Genomic DNA, 12,014 nt, shown 5'->3' on the forward strand with positions numbered 1-12,014 from the left:
CCTCTTTTAGAACGGGTTGCTGGCTAACAGCCATAGTAGTGAGAATCAACATGCATGCTTAGTATTTAGTTGACTGGCTTTTGGAAGATGAAAATTTTGCAGAGCTTCAGTGATAAACTAGTCAGAGCAGGTCAGCTAAAGCATTTTGTAGGTCTGAATTCAATTTATATACCTGTATGGTATAGTTTACTTTTAAAACGAAGAAATCCCTTGAAGATAACAAAACCAAGCTAAACTAAATTACACAGTAATAGTACTCTTTTTTCCTCTTTATGGTCCAGACAGAGAAAGGGCCAGTTTCAGCTTTCAGCAATAAAATACCAGTAAAATTATCTCCTTATTTGTGATCAGAGCCAGAGGGAGCCAGGAAACAGGTTCCAGATCTAAGGTTCAGAGCAGGGAGCCACCTTCAACCTATAAGAGACATTTTTCACTCTCTGAAGCATTGAAAAATCCAATTAGAAAGCTTCACACTGTAGTCATTTGGCCTGGAAATTACAATGGTTTGGGCTGCTGGGTTGGGAGTCGTATACAAGAGGAATGACTGAAGCTGTAAGCTAAACATAGATGGTGAAGAAAGAAAGAAAAAGTTATCTTTTAAGACTCTTCCTTAAGTGTCCATGATCTGTTATTATCCTACTCTTTCGAAGTCATGAAGCTTGCATGTTCATTCATGTTTAAAATAGATGTCTCTAAAGCACCAAAATGAATATGTCCCTTTTTCTTTCACTACCACTTCAAGCATCCAATTAGTTAGCTAAAATTAGCTTCTGCTTCCAAAGACTAAAATTGATGCTTCAAGTTTCCATAGCTACTGTCTTTCTATTGTGCTCAGTTAAAAAGTGGGGATTCTCTTTTGCCTACCAGTGCTGGGTTTTGGCAGCCGTGCTGGGCTTTTTCCTCTTTATGCGCCAGCAGTTAATATGGACTAAGGTAAGTTTACTTGCAGGTGTTTTTCGTGGCTGTAGAGATTGGTACTTGGTAAACAGTTTTGTTGAGGGTAAGCAGAAGGGACTGAATTCAGCTGAATTTAGGAGTGTTCACTCTGCAAAATGGACAGAAATAAAAACAAGCTAGTCCTGTGCAGGAGGTCCAGTGCTAGGAGAACATCTAACCTTGTCTTCTGCCTTCCCTTGAAGTAACGTGAAATCCCCAACCTGAAGTTTGCCTTCTTTGGGGAGGCAATCTCAGACAGCCTTCTTGCTGGGGGCTGAGGCAGAAGGTAGCGGCTGTAGTGGCTGCAGACGGGAGCCCAAGCTGCTGATCCGTGATCACCCCATGGAAGCAGGGTGGCCTCCAGTGGCAGCAGACAACCGGATAAAGAGAGCGTCTGTGCTCTTGGCCTCAGTTCAACAGCTCATTCAGCAGAGATGGAGGGGGAGCAGGGGATTGACTGCCTGCAGAACGCTGTTACAAGCTGTAGCAGCAGCCAGGAAATTCTTCCTCCTTTTCACCTTCACAGCAGGATTTATGATGCTTTGTGAGCCTGTTGTCTTTCACATAAAAGTGCTTGCCTATAAGAATTAAATTATTTTTATTTAAATTTGACAGAACACAGTAACCAGAATTGGTTTTCTGTAGCACAGGCTAAGCAGTGCATAGATCTGTTCCTGGCCTCCTGACATTCAGACCTTTGTCTTTTGCAATGTCTTTTGCTTTATTGGCAATATTTCATGTCTTTATATAATAGAGGCAGCACCCATGCACAGCACCAGTCAGCTGGAAGCAGAATGCCATCTCCCATCTGGTCACATCTAGAAGGAGATTTAAGCTACAAATCAGACATCCCAGTTTTTAAAGATTTATCTCAAAATCCACATTTTTGGGATATGTCACCTAAAACCAGCCCTCAGCAGAGACTTGGCCAGCTGTTTGCTGTTCCAGTTGGTTCAGTCTGGGGCGTTGAAGGAGGCTATGTAGCACTTGGTTTAACCCAAGTACCAAAAAGAAGCCTTTGGTGGAGATGGATGAGTGCCAGCAATGCCGATGCACTGCACTCATGTCCTCAGGGAAACACTGTGCCCTCCACGCCACCTCTCCCTTTTCCCTTCCCAAGAACTGAGAGGCACAGCAGTCCCTCCCAACACCAAGTCCAGTTTTCCTGCACTATTTTCTGCCCTTTGCCTTACTGTTTGCATTCAAACAAGGGCAGAATGGGTGGTGCTTGTCTGCCCACATTATCTTTACAAAGCATTTATTAGATAAAAATAATCTGTAGAGGGTTTTGTGGGTTTTTTTTTTGTTTTTGTTTGTTTGTTTGTTTGTTTTGGGGGGGGGTGAGCTTGTTTTTAACTATGAACTCTTAAAAATGATCACTGTGAGCTTGCAGACATGGTGAAATGCCCAAATAAAAATCCATCTACCAGGATAGTCCATAGCAGAATAGTCTGTCCCTAACAACCTCTGTTTGCAACACAGATGTTCATATACTGAGTATGAACTGAGTATATGACTCATATCCATCAGAGTCTGGTGTCCAATTAGATCTGGAAAGATGATATGGAGCATCTGGATGTGTGTGCATGCTCTCTCAGTGATGCAGCAAATTAGTCCTTAGTTTGGTGAGGAGAAGGTTAAAGCTTGTGCTGAACAAGTGCTAACTGGTGCTTTCTAAGACAAATTATGTGGCGGCAGGCAGCAGGACTGGACGCCAGTATAGCACTAGAAGGAAGCTGATGTTTTTGTGGGAGGAAAACACTCTTTTAGTGAAAATAAAGGAGGGGAGCTGCAGACACTGTACTCTGCTTCTTCAGCAGCTGTGGGAAGCCATTTCCCGTGTGTCATGCTCTGGCTGCAGCAGGCTGTAGTAGCAAGCAAATCAATTTTTGCTTTCACATTTCTCAGAATATGCTGTCAGAACTATTTGGTAGTCGAAAGGATTACTTTAATACACAGCCAAGTAAGATTGTTTTCTTATAATAAGATAAATAATGTGCATTTAAATTAAATTTCTATGACAGCATGGACAGTAACCTGAGACTGACCTCCACACCCACTGCCTGCTTTGTATCTGGATGTGGGAGCAGTGGAGGGTTACAGATCTCCTTCAACATATGTGCTATAATTACCCTGTTTAATTTTACTGGCTTTAAATCCAAGCAATGGATTAAAGCTGCAGGCTCCTTTTTGGGAAGAAGTTTTCATTCTGTTCATTCCTCCTTTCTCTGAATCATTCGTGCAGATCAGGTGAAACAGATGGAAGGGCAGAAAGTGAGAATTATTTACTTGGTTTTTAATTTCAGACTCCAAATTGACATAGCCCTTAGAAATGATTTGGATTGCCTGGCAGACTAAGAGTTAAAATGGTTCAACTTTGTTCTGGTTGAATCATTTCTCTGTCTTTCGGTTCAGTATCTGTCATTTTATCATGCTGCTGATGGAATTTGATTTGTTTTCTTTGTTGTGTTGTTGATTGTGGTTTCTTGGTTTTTGTTGTTTTTTTTTTTTTTTTGTTGGTTTTTGTTTTTGTTGTTGTGTTTTGTTTTTTTTTAAAGATTAAAGGGGCATTTTAATCCCAAAAAGGCTTAGGGATGATGAGTGAAACCAGAATGTCTGCAGAGATACTCCAAATGACACAGAGAGGTTTTTTTCAGTGCACGCTATTTGCATTTGATGTGCTGTTTCCGAATCAGTGCAGAATGTCAGACTCTTTATAATGTGAATATTCATTAAGCCTGCCAGAGGCAGAAGCTGCAGTCAGTACAGCATCAGTGGAGGAGACAGGGAAGAGAAATCAGGTTAATGGCTGGCTTTCTCTGCAATTTGCTTCCTGCTTATTGCCTGATCTCAGTTTTAAATAAAATTCATTTAATTAATGTGTTTTGCTGTTCTGACCTGTGGGCAGAAGGGTCACAGATTACTGATGGGGTAGTTATCATCTCACAGTGGCTTTAGTCAGCATGTTCTGGTGTCTAGAAAAATAATTGAAAAAGATTTCCTTTAAACTTAATAACAATGGATGGTTTGATTGCAAGCTTTTGTCTAAGTGATCTCCCGAGTCTGTGAGCCACCAAATTTTTAAAGACAGGGACAAAGTCATGAGCGGGGAGGGGTGGAACAGAGTAAAAGCAAGCTGCTGTCTTGGCTGAGCATGTCACACAGTCAAAAATGCCTCTGCAGGGAGACGGACCTGCACAGAAATGCTTTTCTCTTCTCCCCCTTGAGCAGGAACACATCTGTTCTAACAGGAGTTAGCCTTCTTCTGACAAAGGTTCCTTAAGAAAGTAGCGGAGGCATAGGAGGTAGAGACCATGTACATGACACTCAGAATATACAGCCAGCTCGCGTTATGTGAAGTGAGCACCACCTGTTCCTAGTAAACACCAGATTGGAGCTGTGGGGCTATCCAGGGACAGAGGAAAAAACACATGGTCTCCCCAGAAGAGAGAAAAATGTCAGTGAGGTAGAAACTGCAGACTTAGCCCAAACCTGATGGGATATTAATTTGTGGACTGACTGATGACATGTTCTGTGAGCAGGCATTTTACCCCAGATTTAGAAGACATCTCAATTTCAGACTGTTTGTACCCATCACTCAGCGTTACGCATTGCTTTAGATGGTTTTTACAAGCTCGTGAAAGCCAACCCTTCAACTGAGTGAATTTGCAAATGCAGCATCTGAAAAGACAGTGCTGCAAATCTCAGTGACAGACCTGTGCTTTGGAGTTTTACAGCACGGTATCACTGAAGACCTAAACTGTAATGGTGTCCCTGCTGTCACAATTCAAATGTAGCCTTTTAAGGGGTGGAAATGGTGGGTGGGACCTTAACGATACAGCTGAGAGCTTTTTCAGGTATTTTTGAGCCGGAGATGCCAATGCCTGCCTAAATGAAAATCCCATGAAGGGGTTAGGGCTGAGAAAGTGGCTTCATCTTGCAAATAATTGCAGCGATTTTTGTGGCTGTCACTATTAGAGAGATTAGTTTCAAACTGCTTTGTTATTCAGTTTTTTTTTTACATTCTCTGACATGGTCATTAATGCAACATCCCCCAAGTCGTGATGCTGCTTAGCTTGCCAAGAGTGAAATTCAGCTGCTTTTGCCCTAGCCACCCGAAAGTTTAAATTGGCTATCTGAGTTCTATCTGTAGGTAAAGAAGCAAAAGTAATCCAGCTCCAACAGAGAGGGGAGAGATAACTCACTGTATCTAAAACCAAGCTTTTAAGCTAAGTGGGTTGAACTGCCTTCTGCCTCTCTTTACAGAGTGTAACAAGAACTGAATTAGACAGTTCAGAGTGGATGCCTACTTCTTTGGTGGCTGAATTTAGAAAAGAGCTACCTTACTGTGTGGCTGACATATAAGAAAAAGAAATTCAGGTGTTCACAGCTACTACAAGCTAAATTTTAGGGACCCTGTTCCTTGTAGTAGGTGCCTGCGCTGCCAGCTCTGAGCATGGAGGGGATTAGGTGCCTCTGAAAACCTGTGTGCTGAGATCAGGACTGCCTGGAGCATGCAAAGGAGAAGCTCAGTGCTTAGCGAGGTGACACAGCTCACCTGCAGCCTGCTCTTTTCTGGGATCTTGGAGCCTGTGACATCCACATGATGCTTCCTATCTGCGATGTGTAGGAAATCAGGTGCTTTCAGAGCAATTAGGACTTGTTAAACAAATGCCTGTTGACTGAGATTTGTGTGTTTTTCAAGTCCTGTGAGGTAGAGGGCTACAGTGTATGACTCATAAATGCATCTGAAAGAGGAAAAAGTAGCTAGGCACCATACCCTACTGCTTCAAGCTTTCAGATAGGCAATTTTAGGATGTGGAGGTTTGTTGCATGTAAATCTGCCTGTGTATTTCAGACAACAGTCACAGAATAGAAAAAGAAGTATTTTGAATGACAACCTGGAAGTCCTTTCCTCCCAACTAAGTACATGATCTACTCAACTGCAGAGCCTCTGTTGCTCTAGATCCCATTTAAAGTCTACTGGGACACTTGTATCTTGGTGAGAGTAGGACGAAATGGAAGGGGTGAAGAGTTCATCTCCCATTTTAGCACGCAGACACGCAGGCGGAGAAGCATCAGGAGCTGCAGGTGCAGCCTACATTTTGGGTTCTGCTGGATGCATTCATGTTAAAACTGAATCATTTGGTCATTGAGCATGAACTGAGAATAAAGTTCCTTCTCATTCTTTGAGAATAAAGTGAAGGGGTAGTCTCCAAAGGAATCCTTCGAATTACACCAGGTAATGGCCAGACTGTGCTTTTATGTAGGAGCTCTAACTATAGGAAGAGAACTGTAATGTTTTAAATTAAGTGCTATAATTATAGCTAGTGGATTTGCTTTATTTAGATTTCCCTCTAAGTTTAATAAACTGCTTTAAAGCATTTAATAAGACCTAGAAAAATATGTAAGAGAAGTACAACTAATCCTATTAATGGAAAACAGCATTTCAAAGGAAAGTTTTTGTTGTTAAATTCCTGCTGCTGATTTCTGTGAAACGGAAGAGATGTTTAAGGAAGCTTTGGAAACTAGGTGGTAAGTGACACTTACCCTTGATCTGAAATGCCTAAACATGCAACATTGTTAGTACAGCTGAACGGTGACCTTCCAGGCTGCCAATACAGACAAACACACATGCTATATCAGGTAAATCACACAGAAAGAGATTTCCTGAGGGGTTTGTTAAAGCCCAACTCATAGGAAATGATGGCGATTAACTCATTAAGGTCTGTCTGCCTTTTTGCATGTGAGCTCTCCACACAGCTGTAAGGATAATTAGTTTCCTTTAGCTTAGTGAGTATTAAGGAATATTAAAATGCTTAGTTTTTATGGACAACAAACATTCTTGGGGTCTGGGAGAAAACCCCACAGAAATGCAAGCAAACCCCCTTAGTCTTTAAACTGACATAGAGTCCTGATTCCCAGGTAGATATGATGCGTTTGTTGTGTTTGGATACGTTCTGTCAGATGGCTTTGTAATAAATGTTACTGGCTTCATCTAGGGAATGGATTTGTCTAGGCAGAACCAGATTAAAGCATCAGTATCCTGTTCTGAATTAGATTTCAGTAATGCAGACATGGATGTGCACCCTGTTAAATAAGGATACCCTCTATTCTTGCATGTTACTGTATTTGTATGATAAAGTGGGTAATATAAAGTCACCATCATTGCCTCATGTCCTGTCTTCAGCCTGATACGCTCACATCAAATCACACATCTACACACCATGTTGTTTCAGCTCTGCGCAGTGGCTCTGTGGTCCATGGAGTGTTGTAACACTCTACCCTTCCAAGCGGGTTTTGGACTATTCACTGCTACAGGATTCTCCCCAGCCAGAGCAAGGATGGCTCAAAAATTATTTGAGGTCACCTTCAACTGTGTTTTTCCTGCCAGGAATAGGAAGAAATCACTGAATCTGAGACAGTATTGTTTGGAATGAACGTTGCATGGGCTTATTGTGAAAGAGAAAGGATTTACTTGTCAGATAGGACTTAAATTATTATGTACAATATGAAAGATGACATTTCTGTATTGCTGGAGAAAGACGATTGATAATTTGGTAAAAGGCCAAGACACAATATTCACCTTTGTAATTTATCATCTCAAAGAAACAGAAGTCGTATAGGAGGTACCTGACCAAAACAGTTTTTAAGCAGAAATGAAAGCTGGTTCATATTAATGCATTTAGCATGAAAGGTCTTATTAGGAATTTGCTGTTACCAACAGTAAACATGTAAAAATCTGAAGTTCCTAGTTAAGACTGTAGGAAATCTACAGAAAAGCTACAAATGATAAAAGAGAGGAATTTCCACATTAATAATATCAAAAAAGGTTTTTAAGACTAGGCAGATTAAGGTCACTAAAACAACTTCAGCAGTTCCTGGAAAGAACTTAAAGTCAAATCTTCTTCCTCATTGAATACAGTCTTAGGGGAAAAAGAAGTGTACAGGCTCTTCTAATACATGATTAAACATCACATTGTAAAAGAAGTCATATCACCTCCTTTACAAAGATTCTGTGTGCTAAACATATTGCACAGACGGTCTCAGGGACAGTTCTGATGTGTCATGTATACACATTTCTTTGGCTCTGTTACATGGACATAGTGCATAACTATGGAAAAGCTTAAAAGGGAATCATGCTTTCCAGCAGTGTTTATTTTGCTGCCAGGCAAGAAAGAGGTTGTCAAGCAGCAGAATGTGTTCTTTAGCTTTTGAACCAAGAGAGCCTTATGTCTGCAAACATGTCGTACAATTTTCTATTTTATGAAATAAAATATGAACAACAGAAGATGAAAACCCATAAAAGAATAAGAAGTACAGGAGATGCTGCTCATTTCATGAAATGGCTGCTAAAATAAATGCAGGATTCTTCATTACTACTAAGGGGTACAGAGCAGTTAGTAGCTGAGGTTTACTGGATACCATCTTCTGGTCTGGCAAAATTTTGGAGACCAAGGACTTCTCCTGCTTTCTGTGCTCTTGCCTACTCTTCCAAGGGATAGAGTCCCTCTCAGCTGTTTTTTTAACCTTTCCTTTCCTTTGTAGTAATGCAGATCCCACCTCCTTCTTTACCCCAAACATTTTTACCTATTCAACTGGACAGCTCTGATGCAGAATACACGATGCTGAGATTTAATCAGATCAGTAGTACTGGCATTGTTTGTGTCGTATTGCAAGAATTTGTGGGTGGGTGGCTAGGAGTGTTGCAAGTGTGACAGGTCCTGCATTTGTGATACTGCACTTTTTAGCATGTAGGTAAGAGCATTTTCATCAGATTTGAGGGCTTTAACATCAATGCATAAACATAGAGCTTCCCCCTATCACAATTCTTTAAACACTTAAAATGGTACTTTAAAATGGATTTGCAATTTGTATTCAAAATTGGGATCTATGTAAATTGCAGATTTTTCAAAGTCTAAGAAGAAAGAAAACAGCCAGGTTCTAAGATTTTTCTCTCATAGAAGAATTTGCGTTGCATCTCATTATGGTACGAAATTGTCCTTGTCAGAGCAACGTACGTAAACATTTCAATCTGATTATCTCAGTTTTGTCAAAATTGTGGAAATTAAATTAAAACTTGCTTCATACTGCAAGCCTAAAGATGGGAACAGACTTCACTTTAGATTTGCCTGTATCAGATATTGTGGTCTACCATTTTACCATATGAATTCAGAGAATCAAGAGTTAGTCACCACTCTGGTGTTTTTCAGCCTTCGTGTTGCGATATTACAATAAGAAAAAGGAAATATAATGGGGGGATTTTCCCAGTTTCAGAAGTCATTGCACTTGTATTTACTTCTGAACCATTCTTGACAGCTTGCCACAAATATGACACCCTAAACATACCCTTATGCCATGCAATACATGTGCTTATGTCTCATGCTATAAAACACTACAGGGGGCTTCATCTCAGGAATCCCTTATTGCATGCACTTCAAAGTCAAAAGAAAAATAGAAAACAACTGTATTTCAAGGCACAATTTAGGATCTAGAATGTGTTGGGCCCAGCAGTATGAGGAGTGAGTCAGTGCATACTAGCATTGAGCAGTCTGGACAAGAACCAGTCAATAAGACCCAGATGAGTAGCCAGACAACCACGAGTTGGCTAAAACCAGGCTAAAGCCATAGCTTTCAAATAGGAAGCTGGTACTCACCGGGTGCTGGTATTTAATTATGCTTTAAGGTTTTCTTGCTTGTTTTGACTTTTTCAGAACCTGAGGCGGGAGAGGTGTCCCCCCCAGTGGGAGCTGGTGTGAACAGCAACAGCTGGACCTTTAAATTTGGACCGGGCAATCCCAAACAAAGTGGTCCTGGTGAGTTGCCAGACAAATTCATTATCCCAGGATCTCCTGCAATCATCTCCATCCGGCAGGAGCCACCAAACAGCCAAATTGACAAAAGTGACTTCATAACCTTTGGCAAGAAGGAAGAGACCAAGAAAAAGAAGAAAAAGAAGAAGGGGAACAAGACTCAGGAGAAAAAAGAAAAGGGCAACAGCACCACTGAGAACAGTGACCAGTGAGGGGTTTATACTGAAAGAAACCATTTAGCCAGTTTTTGTAATAATGGCAGATTTCTCCTATGTAGCAACTCCCAACTTCTTCCTATTGTTAACAAATTTTCTGTATGTACAGACTTGAGAAAATGAGCAGGAATTTCACAGTGTCTGTCTAAATTGCTTAACAGGTTTTGTCTTAAAAGCTTTATTAAGTCTGGTGTTAACTCTTTTTCTCCGCTCTGGCTTGTTTTCAGAATCTAAAAAGCAGACACAAGTTTCCTTTCTCCTACGCCGAAAGGGAGAATCTTCACAGTACAGCCAGTGAGAGGTTGGACTCTGCACTGTGGTTCCTGTGCTCCTGTCTTGATGACACTTACAGGACAGGTTTAAAAGTTTTAATGTTGTGCACCCTCTACCTGATTGGAAATATTTGTGTGCAGATGTCAGATAGATTATATGAGATCAGATTATAAAATGCAAGAAGAGCTGGTAAATATGCAACAGAGGAAACACCTAATGAACACAAATGTTCAAAGATGTTCAGGCTGGGGAGGAAATGTCTGAAAGGAGATGACCAGACTTTTCAAGTCTTGAAAAGTCACTGTGTGGAAATACTGAGTCCTATATATGACGTATTATACACACCCCTGCAAATAAAACCTCACATTTACAGCTCTTTAAGATACCATAAATTTTATCTTCTACCAAGGAAGCCATTGGGACAATTGTCCCTTGAAGCCCTGCATTACCCTGGCATGGCTAGCCCTCAGAGTGTAAGAAGAGCTGGGCTGACATCCCAGGAATGTAACTGACTGTGATGCTCTATGTCCCTATTTCCACTCTAACATGATTTTGCACATTATGTCTCTGAAAAGGTCAGAGTTTTTCCACGACACTTATGCAAAAGAGATAAAAAAGAAATGTTAACTATGCTGTTTGTTATTTGAGATATTTATTTATAAAGAAATATAGCTGTAAATGTTGAAGAAATATGATGCCCTTTAACCCAAACAGAAGACAATCTAGAGCCATTATAAATTACAATTGCTGCTATTAAAGTGCTTTAGAAAAATTGCCTGAAACATCTGTACTATATCGGCCACTTGCCAATAACAGCTTTATTCTGTCGGGTGACTTGGGGGCTGCCTCTTGCATGTATTAATAAATACAAGAATATCTTTTCTCTTTTTTTTTTTATTTTTTATTGCATTGATCTGCACTTTGAATACACCTTTGCAAACAAACTGTCCTCATATGAAGAAGCAGAAGCAAACTCCTCACACAAATGGATTTACTTACCTGCTAGCTTTGTGCAGTACCTTCGTGTTACCTCCTACACAACCTTTTCTGATTTTAGTTTAACTTTTCTATGAGATTATGAATTTCTGACCCTATTAACACTCATTATGTAAAATTCAAGTACTGTATGTATGCTGTATGCTCTTATAAGAATCCTGAAATATTTATTCTGTGCTTGTGTATGTGAATGTCAATGCAACTATTATTAGAGTGGACATTAAGCTTTACCGTTGAATGTAAATTCATTATTTCTTTTTTGTACACTTGTGGAAAAGTGGAGTAGTGTTAATTTTTTAAGCCACTGTTGATTATCAGTTTTTTGTGTATGAAACACAAGTAAAATATCTTTCTTAAATCAAGCTATGCATGCATTTGAGGATTTATTGGTAGGAATCTGTGAAGCTTAAGCTCTGTGAATTACTAAATCTAAGGGTATAAATGGAGTGCTGAATGTGCTTGAGGATGTTGATATAAAACCAATACATGTATTTTTAAATAGCATATAGCTGATGAGGGAATTCCAAGGAGTTTTCTACGTTATTGTACATTCACAGAATAAAGCTAAAGTGTCGTATTAATTGGAACTGTGTAAGAAGCTACATAGCTCTAAGATTTCTAACAGGCCCTTTAATCTAGCATCAAAGAGAACAACTGGATTTCTTGAGACACGTCCTGAATGTTTTAAGTTTCCAAACTGCTGACAGTTCAGAATAGGACAATTCTCATTCATTTTTAAGAACCTGCAGCAAGTCTTAAAACACCACAGAAGGTACAGCGC

At 40.1% G+C, this 12,014-nt stretch overlaps 1 protein-coding gene across 5 annotated transcripts in view; it reads left to right on the forward strand.

The window, feature by feature from the left end:
• PCDHAC2 (protocadherin alpha subfamily C, 2) overlaps positions 1-11,814 on the forward strand; it is a 45,931-nt gene extending 34,117 nt beyond the window's left edge. For 2 of the 5 annotated variants that reach the window (XM_057413676.1, XM_057413679.1), the window contains exon 4: positions 9,651-11,814. In XM_057413676.1, coding sequence (XP_057269659.1) covers positions 9,651-9,961 — 311 coding nt within the window. In that variant the 3' untranslated portion in view covers positions 9,962-11,814. The remainder of the gene's footprint in view (positions 1-9,650) is intronic. The other 3 variants (XR_008972694.1, XM_057413677.1, XM_057413678.1) reach the window with 3 other exon arrangements.
• The last annotated feature ends 200 nt before the right edge of the window (positions 11,815-12,014 follow it).

Source organism: Pezoporus wallicus, unplaced genomic scaffold (genome assembly GCF_028554395.1).
Source record: "Pezoporus wallicus isolate ANWC-B61680 ecotype Strahan unplaced genomic scaffold, APGP_CSIRO_Pwel_v1 contig_11153, whole genome shotgun sequence".
Classification (NCBI taxonomy): Eukaryota; Metazoa; Chordata; class Aves; order Psittaciformes; family Psittacidae; genus Pezoporus; species Pezoporus wallicus.